The 20,449-nt window shown below is 37.3% G+C and overlaps 1 protein-coding gene across 1 annotated transcript in view; it reads left to right on the top strand.

Moving 5' to 3' along the window:
• Nucleotides 1–20,169, top strand: part of LOC130880573 (cytochrome P450 2C27) — a 32,469-nt gene extending 12,300 nt beyond the window's left edge. Inside the window, exons 6-9 of the mRNA XM_057779679.1 lie at nucleotides 9,461–9,602; nucleotides 15,287–15,474; nucleotides 18,416–18,557; nucleotides 19,705–20,169. Coding sequence (XP_057635662.1) covers nucleotides 9,461–9,602; nucleotides 15,287–15,474; nucleotides 18,416–18,557; nucleotides 19,705–19,886 — 654 coding nt within the window. The 3' untranslated portion in view covers nucleotides 19,887–20,169. The remainder of the gene's footprint in view (nucleotides 1–9,460; nucleotides 9,603–15,286; nucleotides 15,475–18,415; nucleotides 18,558–19,704) is intronic.
• The last annotated feature ends 280 nt before the right edge of the window (nucleotides 20,170–20,449 follow it).

The raw sequence follows: 20,449 nt of genomic DNA, 5'->3' as shown, positions 1-20,449 counted from the left end.
GCTTACCTCACTCAGGATAGTGTTTTCAATTTCCGTCCATTTGTATGCAAAATTCAAGAAGTCATTGTTTTTTACTGCTGAGTAGTACTCTAATATGTATATATTCCATACTTTCTTCATCCATTCTTCCATTGAAGGACATCTAGGTTGTTTCCAGGTTCTGGCAATTACAAACAATGCTGCTATGAACATAGTTGAGCATATACTTTTGTTGTATGTTTGGGCATCTCTTGGGTATATTCCCAATAGTGGTATTGCTGGGTCAAGAGGTAGGTTGAACCCGACTTTCCTGAGAAACCGCCACACTGCTTTCCAAAGTGGTTGCACAAGTTTGCATTCCCACCAGCAATGGATGAGAGTGCCCCTTTCTCCACAACCTCTCCAGCAGAGGCTATCATTGGTGTTTTTGATTTTAGCCATTCTGACCGGTGTAAGATGGTATCTTAATGTTGTCTTGATTTGCATTTCCCTGATTGCTAAGGAAGTTGAGCATGATCTTAAGTGACTTTTGGCCATTTGAACTTCTTCTGTTGAAAAGTCTCTGTTCAGCTCAGTGCCCCATTTTATAATTGGATTGATTAACCTTTTACGGTCTAATTTCTTGAGTTCTTTGTATATTTTGGATATCAGACCTTTGTCAGTTGCGGGGTTGGTGAAGATCTTCTCCCAGTCAGTGGGTTGCCTTTCTGTCTTAGTGACAGTGTCCTTTGCTTTACAGAAGCTTCTCAGTCTCAGGAGGTCCCATTTATTCAATGATGTCCTTAGTGTTTGTGCTGCTGGGGTTGTACGTAGGAAGTGTTCTCCTGTGCCCATGTGTTGTAGAGTACTTCCCACTTTCTCTTCTATCAGATTCAGTGTGTTTGGACTGATATTGAGGTCTTTAATCCATTTGGACTTGAGTTTTGTGCATGGTGATATATATGGATCTATTTTCATTCTTCTACAGATTGACTTCCAGTTTTGCCAGCACAATTTGTTGAAGATGCTCTCTTTTTTCCATTGTATACTTTTAGCTCCTTTATCGAAAATCAGGTGTTCATAGGTTTGTGGGCTAAAGTCAGGGTCTTCTATTCTATTCCATTGGTCGACTTCTCTGTTTTTATGCCAGTACCAAGCCGTTTTCAGTACTGTAGCTCTGTAATAGAGTTTGAAGTCAGGGATGGTAATGCCTCCAGACAATCCTTTATTGTATAAGATTGTTTTGGCTATCCTGGGTTTTTTGTTTTTCCATATAAAGTTGATTATTGTCTTCTCCAGATCTGTGAAGAATTTTGATGGGATTTTGATGGGGATTGCGTTGAATCTATAGATTGCTTTTGGTAGAATTGCCATTTTTACTATGTTGATCCTCCCAATCCAAGAGCAAGGGAGGTCCTTCCATTTTCTGGTGTCCTCTTCAATTTCTTTCTTCAAAGACTTAAAGTTCTTGCCAAATAGATCTTTCACTTCCTTGGTCAGAGTTACCCCAAGGTATTTTATGCTATTTGTGGCTATCGTGAAAGGTGATGCTTCTCTGATTTCCCTCTCTGCTTCCTTATCCTTAGTGTATAGGAAGGCAACTGATTTTTTGGAGTTGATTTTGTATCCTGCCACATTACCAAAGGTGTTTATCAGCTGTAGGAGTTCTTTGGTAGAGTTTTTGGGGTCGGTTATGTATACTATCATATCATCTGCAAATAATGAAAGCTTAACTTCTTCCTTTCCAATACGGATCCCCTTGATCCCCTTATGTTGTCTTATTGCTATTGCTAGAACTTCAAGCACTATATTGAAGAGGTATGGAGAGAGTGGACATCCTTGTCGTGTTCCTGATTTTAGTGGGATGGCTTTGAGTTTTTCTCCATTTAATTTAATGTTAGCTGTCGGCTTGCTGTAAATAGCTTTTATTATATTTAGGTATGCCCCTTGTATCCCTAATCTCTCCAAGACCTTTATCATAAAGGAGTGTTGAATTTTGTCGAATGCTTTTTCAGCATCTAATGAAATGATCATATGGTTTTTTTCTTTCAGTTTATTTATATGGTTGATTACATTGATAGATTTGCGTATGTTGAACCAGCCCTGCATCTCTGGAATGAAGCCTACTTGATCATAATGGATAACTTTTCTAATGTGTTCTTGGATTCGGTTTGCCAGTATTTTATTGAGAATTTTTGCGTCGATGTTCATGAGTGAGATAGGCCTGTAATTCTCTTTCTTGGTTGGGTCTTTGTGTGGTTTTGGTATCAGGGTAACTGTAGCTTCATAAAAGGAATTTGGCAATGACTCTTCTGTTTCTATATTGTGAAATACATTAAGAAGTATAGGTATTAGCTCTTCTTGGAAGTTCTGGTAGAATTCTGCATTGAAACCATCTGGCCCTGGGCTTTTTTTGGAAGGGAGATTTTTGATAACTGTTTCTAATTCTTCGCGACTAACAGGTCTATTTAGATCGTTCACCTGGTCTTGGTTTAGGTTTGGTATATGGTACTTATCTAAAAAAGTGTCCATTTCTTTTGCATTTTCCAGTTTTGTGGCATACAGGCTTTTGTAGTAAGATCTAATGATTCTCTGAATTTCCTCTGTGTCTGTGGTTATGTCCCCCTTTTCATTTCTGATCTTATTTATTTGCGTGTTCTCTCTCTGTCGTTTAATTAGTTTGGATAGGGGTTTGTCAATCTTGTTGATTTTCTCCAAGAACCAACTTTTTGTTTCATTGATTCTTTGGACTATTTTCTGTGTTTCTATTTTGTTGATTTCTGCCCTCAGTTTGATTATTTCCAGTCTTCTACTCCTCCTGGGCATGTCTGCTTCTTTTTTTTTCTAGAGCTTTCAGGTGTGCTGTTAAGTCCCCAATGTATGCTTTCTCCGTTTTCTTTAAGTGGGCACTTAGTGCTATGAACTTTCCTCTTAGCACTGCTTTCATCGTGTCCCATAGGTTTGAGTATGTTGTCTCTTTGTTTTCATTAAATTCAAGGAAGACTTTAATTTCTTTCTTAATTTCTTCCTTGACCCAGGTGTGGTTCAGTAGTTGACTGTTCAGTTTCCATGAGTTTGTCAGCTTTCTGGGGGTAGCTTTGTTGGTGGCTTCTAACTTTAATCCGTGGTGATCTGATAAGACACAGGTGGACACTGATATTTTTTTGTATCTGTGGAGGTTTCCTTTGTTTCCAAGTATGTGGTCAATTTTCGAGAAGGTTCCATGAGCTGCAGAGAAGAAGGTGTATTCTTTCCTATTTGGGTGGAGTGTTCTATAGATGTCTGTTAAGTCCATTTGATTCATTACCTCCAACAATTCTCTTAATTCTCTATTAGTTTTCTGTCTGATTGACCTGTCCATTGGTGAGAGAGGTGTGTTGAAGTCTTCTACTACTAGTGTGTGTGATTTGATGTCTGCCTTGAGTTTTAGCAATATTTCTTTTACATAAGTGGGTGCTTTTATATTAGGGGCATAGATATTCAGGATTGAGACTTCATCCTGCTGAATCGTTCCTGTTATGAGTATAAAGTGTCCCTGTCGATCTCTTCTGATTGATTTTAGTTTGAAGTCAGTTTTGTTAGGAATTAGTATGGCCACACCTGCTTTTTTCTTAGGACCATTTGCTTGAAAAACCTTTTCCCAACCCTTTACTCTGAGTAGATGCCTGTCTTTGTGGTTGAGATGAGTTTCTTGCAAACAGCAGACTGTTGGATCCTGTTTTCGTATCCAATCTCTTAGCCTGTGCCTTTTTATTGGTGAATTGAGACCATTAATATTAAGTGATATTAATGACCAGTGGTTGTTAACTCCGGTTATTCTTACTGCTTTTGGTAGAAGAGTTTGTGTGTCTCCCTTCTTTGAGTTGTGCTGTTGAAGGGTCGCTAGATGCCTGGGTTATTGTAGGCAGTGTTGGCAATGTTGGATTCCTTGGGTTGTGATTTTCCTTCTATTACTTTCTGTAGGGCTGGATTTGTGGCAACGTATTGTTTAAATTTGTTCTTATCCTGGAATGTCTTGTTTTCTCCATTGATAGTGAACGATAGCTTGGCTGGGTATAGTAGTTTGGGTTTGCACCCATGGTCTCTTAGTTTCTGTAGTACCTCTATCCAGGACCTTCTGGCTTTCATGGTTTCCATAGAGAAGTCAGGTGTAAGTCTGATCGGTTTACCCTTATAAGTTACTTGGCCTTTTTCCTTTGCAGCTCTTAATATTCTTTCTTTAATCTGTATATTTTGTGTTTTGATTATTATATGGCGAGGGGACGTTTTTTTTTTGATCCAGTCTGTTTGGTGTTCTGTATGCTTCTTGAATATTCAAAGGAATATCTTTCTTTATGTTGGGGAAGTTTTCTTCCATAATTTTGTTAAAAATGTTTTCTGGACCTTTGAGCTGTGCCTCTTCTCCTTCTTCTATCCCTATTATTCTTAGGTTTGGTCTTTTTATTGTGTCCCATATTTCCTGAATGTTTTGTGATGAGAATTTGTTGGTTTTGGTGTTTTCTTTGATCAGTCCGTTTATTTTCTCTATGTTGTCTTCAGAATCTGAGATTCTTTCTTCTATCTCTTGTATTCTATTGATTATGCTTGTTTCTGTAGTCTCTGCTCGTTGATCTATATTTGCCATATCCAGCTGGTCCTCAGTTTGTGTTTTCTTCCTTGCTTCCATTTCAGTTTTCAATTCTTGGACTGTTTCCATTACCTGTTTGATCGTTTTTTCTTGGCTTCCCAGGGTATCATTTACGTATTTACTCATTTCTTCAAACTTTTTGTTATACTTCTCATCCATTTCTATGAGGGCGTTTTTTACATGTTGTTTAAGGGACTCTATTGCTTTCAAAAAGTCAGTTTTTTCCTCTTCTCCTGTGATAGGGTGTTCAAGTCCTTGTGTTGTAAGATCATTGGGTTCTGGTGTTTTCATGTTGTTTTTCAGATTGTTGGGTGAATTCTTGCCTTGGCGTCTGCCCATCTCCTCTTACCGATGCTATCTATTGGGTTTGATTTAATTGTAGCGGGGCAATCTGTTCTCAGTGCAGGCTTCACTGTTTCTTGCCCGCACTATCCTGTATCCAGTGCCTCCGCCGCCCGGGCCTGCCTGCCGGTGCCTCCGCCGCCCGGAACTGTCTGTGCGCCGGTGCTTCCGCTGCCTAGGCCTGCCTGCCGGGCCTGACTGCTGGTGCCTCCGCCACCCAGGCCTGCCTGCACGCCGGTGCCTCTGCCGCCAGGACTTGCCTGCGTACTGGTGCCTCCGCTGCCCGGGCCTGCCTGCGCGCCGTTGCTTCTGCCGCCTAGGCCTGCCTGCCGGTGCCTCCGCCGGCCGGAACTGTCTGTGCGCCGGTGCTTCCGCCACCTAGTCATATTGTTATTTTTAAAGGATAGATATGGGAGTTATTTTTAGAAGGACTGACTGATGTAGAGAGATGTGGTGGAAAGAGGAGGTGTATGGAAGAATGAGGCTTTGAGTACAAGTTCAAGTTAATTTTCATCAAAAGGGGTTGATAATTGGTATCTACTGGGTATCATGACAGCATGAACTGCATTGGCATTATGTAATTTATTCAAAAGATAATTTTTTATTGAATTTCTTTGGAACTCAGTGAAAACCAGTTGACGCTAGATGTTTGGATTTGGTTGTGGGCATTGATTTTACTGCACTGATCTTAAATTGTCTTTTGCTAGAGATTCACGCTCCTGAGTTCTTCGTTACTGCAAGTGCGTAGCAATAATTAATATTCTGGAATCTGCATCCCCCAATGTTGCTATTTTCTTTTGACAGACTATTTTGTCTATTTTGTGCCTTTTTTGCTTTGTTTTGTATTTCTTTGTTTTTTCAAGAAAAGATTTCTTTGTGTAACAGTCCTGGCTGTCCTGGAACTTGATTTGTAGACCACGCTGGACTCAAACTCAGTGAGATCTGCCTGTCTTTGACTTCAAAGTGCTCAGATTGAAGGCATATACCACCACTGCCAAGCTAATTTGTGCCTTTTTAATATATATTTTTATAAGATATAGTTCACAAAGTTAGTCCACTAAGTATAAAGTGATATCTTAGAGCTGTAGCCATATTTCACTTACATTATGGTAGTATTTTATGTGATGTCAAAGCTCTGTAGCTACCAGCTCCTTCCAGTTGGAAAACAATCCCTTCTATGACAAAACATACCACACCCACTACTGATCACTCCGCTCCCTTCAGACCATCTTTAGCAGTTGTTAGTGTGATTTCTGTATGTACAGACTTTTTGTGATGAACGGATCATCTAAACTGACTCAGTATATGTGGCGTCCAGTTTCTGCTTTCTTGCACTTGCTTGGAATCTTAAACATTTTTTTAGTTCATCTTTTTTCAGTACTTTCTCCTTCTTTTGCAGCAAATTTCATTTTCATGCATTAATAACACAATGAACTTATTCCTCCTGATGGATATGTTTCTTATTTATACCTAGGGCTACTCTAAGCTATATATGTGAACATATGCAGACACTTTCTCTGTTTATATCCCGAGGATTGGGGCATCTGAGTCAAATGATAATATCTTTCTTTATGTTTTTCTTTTTGAGATCCTGTTTAGAAATTCACATTAATACAGAATTTTATGTCTTTGAGATCCTCTGTTTTTCAAATAGCTGCCAAAAGTTTTAATTTTGAAACTTAATTATTAACAACGATTCAGTTAGTATGAAGTGGTACCTCCGGGCAGATTCAATGGGTGTCTCCTAAGCAGACAGTGAACATGGACATCTTTTTATGTGATGTTTTGCCTTTCAGAGTCTTCAGAGAAATTTTATTCTAATATTTCCCCCCATTAGACTACTTTCTGTGTGGAGCTGAGGAATTATGCATGTATCTAGATATAAACCTTTCCAAATAGATGACAAGGAAAGGTATTTCCATCCTGTGGGTTGTCATCTGCATATTCTTAGCTATGTCTTGAGTGCATCAGCATTTTGTTGTGGAGGAAATCTGGTTTATCTGGATTTTGACACCTTGTTCTGTAATCTATGAGTTCAAGTCATAGGGGAAGAAGCTTATCCCTATCTCACATTTCCAGCATTCTTCTTTTCATGTAGTTTTCCAGCTGTTCTACCATCATCTGGTGAAGACTCTTCCTTTAGATGGAGCAATCTTGGAATTCAGTTGTAAAAATATTGACCGTAGATGTCTAGGTTAACCCCTGGTTATCAAAGCTCTATTGGTATTGATATTGATTTGTGTGTCAATACTTCACTGCTTTCATTACTGTAGCTCTGCAAGAAGATATTTAAATTATTTTTTATGTTTGATACATTTATTTAATTTTATTTTTGCAATATTCCATTAATCATTAATTCCATTAATCATTTGAGAATTTTTTTTTTTTTTTGGTTTTTCTAGACAGGGTCTCTCTGTAGCCTTGGAGCCTGTCCTGGAACTAGCTTTTGTAGACCAGGTTGGCCTCTGCCTCCTGAGTGCTGGGATTAAAGACATGTGCCACCACAGCCCAGGGTTCATTTGAGAATTAATGTGATGTAATTTAAACATAAGCCTCAATTTTCCTTACCCTCCTCTTCATCCTATTAATTCTTCTTTCCAAACTTTGTGATTTCTTTCTTTCCCTCTTTTCACCATTGGGTCACATCATTGTAAGAAACTGACTACTTCTTCCCAGGATCTAATCAGCTAGAGGTGGGGTTTCATATTTTTCGCCACCCCAACTTTGTATTGGGTTTTTATCTGATGAAACTTCCACAGTTTTTGTGAGACTGTCACAATCACTGTGAGTTTTCTTGTTCTTCTGTCCTTTTGTGTCCAGAAAACACTGGTTCCCGATGTTATTGATCATAGATGGCTCTTACATTTCTGCCTCCTCTTCCACAAAGATCCTTAAACTTGGGGAGGAGTGTGTTATGATTTAGGGGTGATCAAGTCATAGTACTTTATTCTGTGTACATTAAACAGCTGAATGTCTTTGTATTAATTGTCTTCTCCTACAAGTAAAAGTTTCTCTGATGAAAAGTATGAAAGTTCTGATTTATGGATATAGTAGGAATTTATTAGGAATCATTTTAACACTGTGTCCATTAGAGTAATCAGCTAGAGAACTGACGAACAGTTCTTAGACCCTTAACAGTGACAGGTATGGGTCCTATGTAATGAAGGGGGTCTTAGACTGAACCTGAGATTATATCCAAAGAATATCAGCATATGGAAAAGGCACCTGGACATTTGTGTTTGTTTACTACTGTGTTTTTCAAAAAAGCTGAGATAATCAATCTAGAACTCATCAATAGCTGGATGGATAAGAATGTGGGATACACCTGTAATGATATGTTACTTTTTAAAACTAAGAAAATCTACCTATTAATGCATTGAGAAAGAATGAATTTATTGAACTGAATGACAAAAATCTCATTACAGACCCACCTTAGTTTAATAGGGAATTCCCAAAGATACAGTTAAATGTCTTCCACTGTTCATTATTGTATTGAGAATACAGGCATTCATTTTTATGTATGAATCTGCATGTCCCAAGATTAGAACTACCACACAGTTTTCTTCATATGGTTTTATAGGACAAAATGAATAATGAATAAAACGTTTCATTTACGTTTTAAATGAATAAAAGTAGAAAACTGCACTTAAGTGCAGATAATCCCGATAGAACATCCCCATTGCCTCAGTGTGGAACTCAGGACGGCGAGGGGTGCACCCACACACTGAGGCAATGGGGATGTTCTATCGGGAACTCACCAAGGCCAGCTGGCCGGGGACTGAAAAAGCATGGGACAAAACCGGTCTCGCTGAACATAATGGACAATGAGGACTACTGAGAACTGAAGAACAATGGCAATGGGTTCTTGATCCTATTGCATGTCATGGCTTTGTGGGAGCCCAGGTAGTTTGGATGCTCACCTTAATAGACCTGGATGGAGGTGGGTGGTCCTTGGACCTCCCACAGGGCAGAGAAACCTGCTTGCTCTTTGGGCTGAGGAGGAAGGAAGACTTGATTGGGGGAGGGGGAGGGAATGGGAGGTGGTGGCGGGGAAGAGGCAGAAATCTTTAATAATTAAATTAATTAATTAATAAAAAAAATCAGCAAGAAAAAAAAAAAAGAAAGAAAAAAAAAGTGCAGATAATCACATCATTGCAAGAGTTACACTAGTCCGGGATTAAGAGTGAAATCAAAATTTATAAAAATCCGTGCTAGTTAGTCTTTGAAAAAGATGTATTAATTTCTCCTTTCAAGAAATTTGTTGGAAGCAAAATAAATATTTTTCAGAAGTCTTATTATAAAAAGTAACTTGCACATATATAAAACATCTTGTCAAATCAACTAGACCCAATGTCTACACGACTCAATAAACTTCTTTACAGTTAGAATAACCATTTGGAATGGATGTTAAGGAGTTTTATTTTAAATTTTACACTTTTAGTAGTAAATGTATAAACTTGTATAAAACTGCAGAGTATGTAATGAGATATGCTGATAAAGATTTATTACATTATTGCATTAAATTATTCTCAGACAAACCAGAATCAACAATCAGAATTTACCCTTGAAAATTTGGTAACGACTGTGAGTGACCTGTTTGGTGCTGGGACAGAGACAACAAGCACAACACTGAGATACGCTTTACTGCTCCTGCTGAAGCACCCTGATGTCACAGGTAAGGACACAGGTGGTGACCACAGTGTTCCTATAAGATGCTGGAAAGACTCTGCTAGTGCCCTGTGCGTTGTTTTTATTACAGAAGTGTCAGTCCTTCATCTTCTATGCCACTCAATGGCTGTAATGAACAGCATGATTAAAGAAACAGACTGTAAGAGAAACAATCAAAGTCTGGTCAGTGTCTGAGATTTCTGGATGGTAAATTGTAACAGGCATGGGTAGTATCCATTGTACTATGGATACACATGTTCTTTTATTCTCAGGTCATGTCTCAGGTCAGCTAAACCTTTCAGTTTTCTTCCCTTGTTCTGATGAATCTAACTTTGGAATGGAGAAAACTCACCTCACTGAAACATAAGTAGAATACCTAGGATTTACTAAGTCTGGCTGGGATAATGTGTATTCTGAGAAGAATTCAACATATTTAGATTCTCTAGAAACATTTTTGAACAATGCAGAAATGTAGATTAAGGACTTTTATCACTTAAGAAGTCCATTTCCTTAAACCTATGTTGAACAATGATTTATTTTCAACTGTATCAATAGTGTTGTGTTTTCTTTTACATCGTAACTTAAAACTGATCCAATGGTCCAGTATATATAAAACACACTCTTTCTCCTGTGCCCAATGAATAGTACAAAATAAAAGCACAAACATAAGTCATATTTTTAGTATAGGAAGAAAAACCAATAAGCAGTTAAGAAGGCTTCAACAAAATACTGGAATAATAACATTAGGAATGAGGAAAATATAGAGCAGGAAAGATGTTGAAACATACACGTTAGATGAACATCATGCACGTGGTAAGACAGACAAGCTGTGTATCTCTATCTATAGACCTGTGAAGAATCTGGTTCCAATGCAATAGAAGCTTAAATAGGGAACAAATTTGTATACAGGATTTTGACCTTGCTGAAGCTCCCTTCCTATTCCCATTCAGCATGTGACCCCTGTGTCCAGGAACATAAAATTCTTCTTTTGTTTTGTAATGTTTTTTGAGACAGGGTTTCTCTGCAGTTTTGGAGTCTGTCCAGGAACTAGCTTTTATAGACCAGGCTGGCCTTGATCTCACAGTGATTCACCTGCTCCTTCCTCTCGAGGACTGGGATAGGTTTCGATCCTAATACACGAACTAGCTTTGTGGGAGCCTAGCCTGTTTGGATGCTCACCTTCCTGGACCTAGATAGAAGTGGGAGGACCTTGGACTTCCCGCAGGGCAGGGAATTTGGACTACTCTTCAGTATCGAGAGGGAGGGGGAATGGAGTGGGGGGCGGAGAGAAGTGGGGAGAGGGGAAGGGGAGTGGGGGAGGGGGAAATGTGTGGGAGGAGGAGGAGGAAAATGGGAAATGGGGAGGAGGTGGAAATTTTAATTTAAAAAGAATGGCACTAGGTTTCGATCCTAATACATGATCTGGCTTTGTGGGAGCTTAGCTTGTTTAGACGCTCACCTTCCTGGACGTAGATAGAAGACCTTCATCTTCCCGCAGGGCAGGGAATTTGGACTGCTCTTCAGTATCGAGAGGGAGGGGGAATGGTGTGGGGGGAGGAGAAGAGGAGTGGGGATAGGGGGAGGGGATTGGGGGAGGGGGCAATATTTGGGAGGAGGGGAGGGAAATGGGAAACGGGGAGCAGGTGGAAATTTTAATTAAAAAAGAATAAAAATAAAAATAAAAAAATAAATAAATAAAAAAGAATAATAATAATAAAAAAGGCATGTGCCTCCACTGCCCAGCAGAAAGTAATATTCTTCAAAGAAACTGAGTTAAAGAAGCCCTTTACCTGAAACACTGATGATAGACAGGGAATGACCAATACATTGGGATGAAAGCAGAGGCCAGCAACATTTGATTCCCAAAATTCTGGATCTCAGAGCCTGTTCTCTGTCTTGTTCCATGAATGTGTGCAGCGGGGTCAGTCCTCTAGATGAAAGGACTAAATCAGAACTCCTTATTTCACCACCATAATAGAAAGTATTTCCCATGTATTAATCAGAATGGATTCAAAACATCCATCCAAGAGACAGACTCACAGTGTTCTCAGAACTTAATAGAAGCATAGAACCCTTCATGGAGTTCCCTGAGTCACATGTAAACTATCTTCATCCAGGCTATACCAGAAACCTCAAGATCAGCTGGCTTCTTATGTGCTTATAAAATAAAAGGCAGATGAGACATCCACATTAGCCATAATTTTAATCTAATTTTACATCATTTCATGAAACTTGTGAGAACATTTTACATCCTATTGTCTGAAGTAAAGTCACAACAAGTTATGGGCTCCAGTAGCATCAATAGCACTTGTGGGAGGGTGAGAGTATCATAGAGGTTGCTGGGTACCAGTCCTGGGAAGCTTCCAATTCAATATTTACCATGTGGGTGATGTAGGTGTGAAAAGAAAAAGGGAATAAAAAAGAAACAATCTGTAGCCGAATGCTCCTTTTAATTGAGACTTTATTCCCAGCATTTAGAATTATCTACTTAAATTTCCAGCACAATTATAACTCAAGAAATGGAAAATTACAAATGAAAATGTAGCCATTAATCTAAAAGACTGCTAATAATGGAAAATAATCATAATTTTCATGATGATAAATATTTATGTAATTGCAATTAATCTAACAATGAATGTTTGTATAGCAAAGTATTATAAGCCAATTTGCTGTTTTTCCTTTTTTTGTAAATGGATTTTTTTTTACATAATATATCAGGATTATGGTTTCTCCTCCCTCTACTCTTTCCTGTTCCTCTCCACATAAAGATACCTTTTTTTCTGTCTCTCTGTGGAAAACAAGAAGGCTTCTATAGAATAATAAATAATATAACAAAATGTAATAAATATAGTATGACACAACAAAAAAATAGCACATTGGAATTGGACAAAACAAAGGAACAGAACATAAGAGAAGGTTAGGAAACATAAACCCATTCATTTGGACATCTAGGAAGCCCATAAAAACACTAAACTGGAAGCCATAACACATAAGCAAAGGACCTAGTGCAGACCTGTGCAGGCCCCGTGCATGCTGCCTGTCTCTGTGAGTTCATATGTCCTTTGATTATTTTGATTTTAGAGGACCTTATTTTCTTAACACCCTCCATCTCCTCTGATTCCTACACTCTTTCTGCCTCCTACTCCACAGTGTGTTTTGAACCCTAAGGGGAGAGATTTGATGGAGACATTCCATTTAGGGATAAATATTCAGACAGTTTGTCATTGTCTGAATAATGTCTGATTAAGGATCTCTGCATTTGTTACCATCTGTTGCAGGCTGAATCTTCTCTAAAGATATCTGAGCAAGACACCGATCTGTGAATAGAGCAGAATGTCATTAGCAGTCATTTTATTGCTATGATTTTGTTTTGTGTTTTGTTAATGTGTTTTGCTTTAGTACAGAAATATTTGGTAAACCATAGGTCCCTGGGCTATCTAGTCTTCCATTATTGGCAACCCAATCAGTTTCAGAAATGGGTTTCATATCATGGAATGAGTCCAAAGTCAAATAAGTTCTTGGTTGGTTATTCTCCCAAGTTGTGCCACTATTGCCCTAGCATATCTTGCAGGCAAGACACCATTGTTAATCAAAAGGTTTGTGGCTGGGTTGGTGTTTGTTTCCCTTTTGATAGTGTGCAGATCATATTCCTCTGCCAAAGATGCTAGAACATATGGGTAAAGGTTCTTTGAGGACATTGACTTGACTTCTCCATGTTCACAGAGTTGTGTAGGTGTTGCTTCAACAATGAGACCTTGGTGCCAGTTTTTGGAGAGCAATCTATTATCTTGACAGTAGCCTGGGTTGTTTGGAGATTTCCATGGAACTCCTTTGACCAACAACTCAATTAGATGTAACACAATGCTGGTATCGGAAGTTTTATTTGGTGAAAAGGGTTGTTCAGTTGGGACTCTGCCTCCCCATTATTTGTCTATTTCATTAGATCACATTTATATTTATATATTATAAATTATATATATAAATTATAGATTATAAATATACACATACACACACATATATATGAAGTTTCTGCTGTATTAAGACTCCATACATCCTCGAATGATGCTGAATTATATATGTCTCTCTCTGGTTTCCCTTTCTCATTCCTGCCTCTCCTCCACACTTAAGGCCTTGATTCAAGCACCCCAGTAATCCATAACTATCTATTCTCTGTCTCTTTCCTAAAAAGATCTGTCTTCTCTTGTCCCTTCTTTACACCTAATGTCTGTGGTTCTACAGATTGTAGCTTGGTTATCATTAATTTAACAGCTATATCTAAATTTAAGTGAATACATACAATTGTCTTTGTGGGTTTGGATTATATCATGCAGGGTGATTTTTTTTTCTAGTTCCCTCATTTCATGAGAATTTCATGATTTAATTCTTCTTAAATGATTGAGTTAATACTCCATTGTATAAATGTGCCACATTTTAAAAAATCTATTCTGTTTAGGGATATCTAATTCATTTTCAATTTTCTAGCTTTTATGAACAAAGCAGCAATGAACATGGTTGAGCAAGTATTTCTGTGATAGGATAAAACAACTGTTAAGTTTATGTCTAAGAGTAGCATAGGTGAATCTTGAGGTAGATTTATTTCGTTCTTCCTGGATACTGTCACACTAATATCTACAGTGGCTATATGGATTTGCCGTCCTTAAAAAATGCATAAGTGCTCCCCTTTATTCACAACTTTTCCAGCATAAGCTGTCACTTTTTAAAAATTGATATTCACCATTCCAATGGGTGTAGGGTGAAATCTCAAAGAAGAATTGATTTGCATTTCCATGATGACTAAGGTTTGTAAACATTTTAAATTTCTCTCAGACATTTGAATTTCATCTTTTGAGGATTCTGTGCTTAGATCTGTACCCCATTTATTAATTGAGTTATTTGTTTTCTTGATATCTCATTTTTTTGAATCTTTATGTATTTTGGATCCTACTCCTCTATTGGATGTGTAGTTGATAAAAATATTTTCCCATTCTGTAACTTGTTATTTTGTCTTAATGATGGTGTCTTTGCCATGAAGAAGCTTTCAGTTTCATGAGGTTCCAGTATGCTATTATTAATGAAGTGAGGGGCAAGGCAATCATGTATGTGAATGTGTTTTTGTGTGTGTGTGTGTGTGTGTAGATGGTGAGATGTAACTGAAATTTCATTTCCAATACATAAAAGTCAAATAGATGTTGTGCTATGTGGATATATAAGAAACATTCATTTTACAAATATGAATATATTTCAGAAGTAGCTAAAAATATTGAACTGTTCTTTACTGTGTGTGGGAACAAAAATGAAAAATCTGTCAAATTGTACACATGCAACACACATATTCATAAATATACATACTTTAGTGTGTGGTTGTAAAAGAATAGTGTATTTAAATTCAGATTTAGTATCTGACTTCTATATTTTTTATTTCATATTTTAATTACTAATACTTTATTTCCTGGTATGGCTCCTAAGTAATAAACATATCCTGGTCTATCATAGTATCTTCTAGAAGAATGACAGTGTTATAAATCTATAACACATTTCTGTATGAATATATGTATAAATACTTTTATCCATAAATAAAAATGCACACTTATACTTATTTTGGAACACCCACATTGTGCTGTGTATGGCCTGACATTGTGCTAAAGGTGTTATTTCTCCACTGTTCCCCCATTTGTCACTGTGACCAACTAGCTAAAGTCCAGGAAGAGATTGATCGTGTGGTTGGCAGAAACCGCAGCCCCTGCATGCAGGACAGGAGCCACATGCCCTATACAGATGCCGTGATTCATGAGGTCCAGAGATTCATCAACCTCCTTCCGACCAGCCTGCCCCATGCAGTGACCTGTGACATTAAATTCAGGAACTACCTCATCCCCAAGGTGAGCTTGTCTCTTCCCTGCTCCACCTCTGTGCTCTTGATGCTCACGGGTTCACAGTGTTGTCCAGTGTTATCTGAGTTATCCAGTGCTGCTGGTGGCTTTCCCTGTTTCGTGATCAGAGGAGCAGCTCTACTGCAGGTGCAGATGGAACTGGTAGTGACACTCCCACATTTGCTCTCTTCCAAATACTGTCTGACAAAGCTTAGGTATTTTTATTTGAAAGTTCAACATTTTGTCAGTTTTCCAAAAGTCTTTTCTGGATTTTTATCATTATGAAAAAAATCTTTAAATTGGGAAGAATTGATAGCCTGGAACTTCACTCATCAATAAGGTTATGCCAATCAATCATTTATTTGTGGTGTTTATTTATCTGTCTTGTTTCTTTTCATTTATGCAGTCTGTGAATATGTTATTAGAGGTTTTCTGAACATTGAATATCTTTTCTCTAGCACCGCCTTTGCTATTCTTTCCATTTGCTTAATGGAAACAATTTATGTAATCACTTTGTTGGCCTTGTTCTTATCTGAACATGTGAATTTTATTATTTCTAACGATGTTTATATAAACATATTTGAAATTGAAAGTGTCATGTGGGCTAATAGTTTTCTATTTACTTTTCATATTCCTGTGTTCTTACTTTCTCTTCGGTATGATGAACTGCAGGATAGTGATGAGCAGACATGTTTGCAATGGGTGTCACTTGTCTCATTTCTGATTAGGATGAAGGATAGTGACTTTAATATCTCTATCTATGTGAGGTTTTATACTGATAGTTGTGTAGAGCAGATGAAAAAATTTGGTCTGATTTATTTAAGCGTGTAAGAGATACTTTATTATGGAGCCAATTAGGCATGAGCATGACCAAGGAACACAGATTTTTACGTTGAGATGAAGTTTATCACAAAAGTCTGTTCCTTATTTTCAAACTTTTCCTCTATACGTTTTATGGTTATATATATTGCTTATTCATGATCACTGACTGTATATGTTAGAACACATTTATATTGGACTTCTCCACTACATGTTCCCTATTATTTCTATTTTAAGAAAATTTTGTTCATAGTTTTTCTTCCAAAATCTTGTTAGAGTTTTTATATTAAAACCAAACTGTTGGCTTAAAAAATATTTTAAAATCTTCAGTGATGTGGTTATGTTTGTACTTATTTCATTTCTGTGGCCACTTAGTGCTACTTTGAAGACACCAAAAACTGCAGATGAAAAATACAAAATTTTATAGCAATAACTCATTCACAAAGGTTGAATTTTCTTTCTCTGGGAAGTCTTGTATTTTGGGGGATGGGCAAACTATATTGTTAAGGTTCCAGTTACTAACATCATGTAGAAATGGTAGAACTTACTTTGCCAGGTGGCAGTGGGTTTGTTTTGCTATATGAATACAGACTTAGTATATGGGTGAGGCTGTCATTCTGCTCCATTCAGCTAAAGGACACTCCTGAGGTAAGACTGTTGAGGTCTGTGACCAATATGCAAACTTTTTTTATGTTATGTCCTTAGAGACAACTAAATAATAAGTAGAACAAAGGGCAAACTAAAAATGGCATATCTCCTCATAACTTCCTTGTGTTTAAATCCTAGTTTGAGGTGAGTATTGTATCACCTAAACTTATATCCTGTCATCTCTCTCCTGAAGGTTTATGATATGAGTGGTGTCTTATGGATCTAGTGAAATAGAATATTTCATTCTTGTCCTTTGTGAAACAACTTGGTGGTTTCACAGCTGATTTTACCTTCTGACAAATATATAAATGATTTTTTTTTAGATCAGAATGGAGCCACTGATCTCAGCAGAACTAACACATATGAAGGAACCAATGATCTTTGCCATAATGGTTCTCAAAGATTTCGGACTTCCTAGGCCAAGGAGGTTATGCTGCCCCTTAAGAAACTCTCATTGTTGCAGAGAAACAGTCACAGGCAACATGTGAAGAAATGATTATGAATATACTAAGCTCAATGCCTATTGACACTCGAACTTAATTTTCACATAGTTTACTATATCAATAATATTCTTTTAAGTTTCAGAATTTCAAAATACAGTTAAACTGCATTCTAATATGTGTGGCAGGCAGCCTTGCAAAAGATTTGTAGACCACATTCCTAAAAACTTTGAAATGATACAATATTAGTTTGTGTCCTAGTTAAAGAGAACTTGCCAGCACCACCTCCCAGTAATTTCTGTGTAGCTCCAGAAGTTTTATTGATTTAGTTGTTACCAGATCATCTTACCTTTATCATATTTTGTTTTATTTTATTGTTTCCCTTTCCTCTCCATTCCATTCCATTCCTCGATTTCCTTCTCTCAAAGTGTTCTCATCCTTTATTTTTGACACATATACATACATATGTTCATTTCTGTGTTTGTGCCTGTGCATTCATATAGATAGATTATATACAAGACTACACATGTCTACTCTGGCACATAGCCCTGAAGTTACTTTCTTATAATATAAAAACAGAGATAAATAGGTAGATTCTATAAATGAGAGAAAAAGGAGATGCATTCATCTTTCCAAATATTCCCTATTGTACATAATGAATAGCCTCCTATTCTGTTCAAAGCACTCAATAAATTATTCCACTTGGAAAATAATTTATATTAGGTGTATGTAGAAAGATGTGATGAGCTAGAGCAGTCAGTGGTCAGAGAAGAATGAGTTAAATCTGAAGAAAAGGAAGAAGAGACTCAGAAGTTTGACTTCAAGTACTCACGTGAAATGTCACTGAAGCCATGTTAGCCACACGACTGTGCCTGACCTCACACTCCTCCCTGCTACTTAACTGCCCTATGTGTTGAAATGTCCCTACTGTTCTTTGTACTTCATCCCTGCTATGGAGCAGAAAGTGAACTAGGTCATTTTCCTGATTTGTCTTAGTTCTATGATTTCTTTTTAACTTTATTTGTTTCTGTGTGTTGTTACAGGGAACAACAGTAATAGCATCACTGTCATCAGTGCTGAATGACAGCAAGGAATTCCCCAACCCAGAGATATTTGACCCTGGCCACTTTCTAGATAAAAATGGAAACTTTAAGAAAAGTGACTACTTCATGCCATTTTCAACAGGTAATAGAAATTCATTTCCGTGGATCCAGGGACATGAAGATCTGTGGAGACTTACATAGAGGCCCCTTAATGGCCAGTGATCAGGAGTATGACTTTCAGTGTTTATGCATGTCATGATAAAGAGATTTCTTCTCTGTCAGGCTATGAAAGTGAGGTTTTGAGGGTTCATCTATTGTTCACAACTGAGAAAATTAGAGTGTAGGGTGTTTGTATTCTTTATTTAGCTTACATCACAGAAATACCAAAAAAAGCAAAGGCCATTCACAGTTCACTAACTCAGCATAAAAACTGCGACATCATAGTTTATATTCAGGTCTTTTTTGCTAACTCACTCTTTCATGCTCAACTATACAATTACAAGTCTCCAAAAATACTGAAAAGTACCAGAAAGCCCCAGGTGTAAACACATGAATGAATAATACTTATTAAAATTCAGCTGGACTAGGACAATGAGAAAGACCCCCAGATCTCTGGGTTATTGGAGATATAATCAGCATATTTATCTCTCCAACCTTACATATTAATGCAAAAATGGAGCAATATCCTAATAAATTACTTTCTAGTTTCCTCAAAATTAGTAGAGAATTAAAAGAAGAGATCACTTATCATTAAAAAAAAAAGTTCATGAACTCCTAGATCAGAGCATTTTTACTCAGTTCAGCATTCCAGAAATGCTAAGATCATCATGAGATGATGGAGATATTGTAGATGTTGTAGGACAGTCTGCAAAGAAAATCAGGAATCCTATTTCTTCTCATTTAGGATAAGAGTAATGTATATTGAGTCTACACCTCCCTGTGTATTCTGCTTTGAATGTGCAGCTTCTGTAGTTTGCTTTGTTATTTTTGATAATTAACATAGAATCCCTATTCCTCAGTCTCCAAGGCAGTCTGATTACAGATGTGAACAACCGCACTAACATAAAAAGTATTTTTAAACAGTGTATTTAATAATACAAGTTAATTGAGAATCCAATTTGTTCTATGTTTTTCTATTTGACTCATTACTTATTCTTTCATGTAGTCATTCATCCACCCACACATCCAATAATTCATCCTTCATTTATAGACTCTTGTGTCAGTTAAAAGTGCAGTGATTGTCACTTTTACAAATGAGAATAATAATCTTTGTTTTTTTCCCCCCTTAGGAAAACGGATTTGTGCAGGAGAGGGCCTGGCACGAATGGAGCTGTTTCTATTTCTGACTACCATTTTACAGAACTTTAAATTGAAATCTCTAGTTAGTGCTAAGGACATTGATACAACCCCAGCGGTCAATGGATTTGTCTCTCTGCCACCTCCTTACCAGCTCTGTTTCATTCCTGTCTAAAGAAGAGCTGACTTTATGGATCATGTTGTGTTGTTTTCTACATTTTCACTCTAGAGCATCATCCATTTCTTTACCCATCAGGGACAAGATGTCCTTCCCCTCTTTCATGTATAACCATTTGTCAAGACCCAGAAAGCACCTGTCAATAATTTTGCAATTTATGCAATTACTGCACAAATATACTCCTATTTTCTATCCTCTGCAAGCATGTTATTACCCTTGTGCTAATGTGTATCTGGTCTTCAGTTAAAATAGAACTTCACTGTAAATTAACTAATATAATAAAAGAATTCATAGTCATTATTCTTCTGCATGTTTTCATTAATAAATATATTTGATTTGTGTACCTGTTCTTAGACCTGATTACAATTTAGGTAAGAAACGAAAGAAAATAGAGTTCCTAACACATTAGGTTATTGCACATATTGTGAAGCTTGGAGAATACAAGAGAGAGTGCTAGAGAGATATTTCACTCACTAGCATGCTTGCCACACAAACCTGAGTACCAAAATCCAATATCTGGAATGTGTATATATATATATGCCAGGCACGGTGGTATGTGC

This window comes from Chionomys nivalis, chromosome 8, assembly GCF_950005125.1.
Source record: "Chionomys nivalis chromosome 8, mChiNiv1.1, whole genome shotgun sequence".
NCBI classification, from domain to species: domain Eukaryota; kingdom Metazoa; phylum Chordata; class Mammalia; order Rodentia; family Cricetidae; genus Chionomys; species Chionomys nivalis.
Note: the sequence above shows the minus strand (reverse complement) of the source record. Positions and strands in the feature narration are given on the sequence as shown.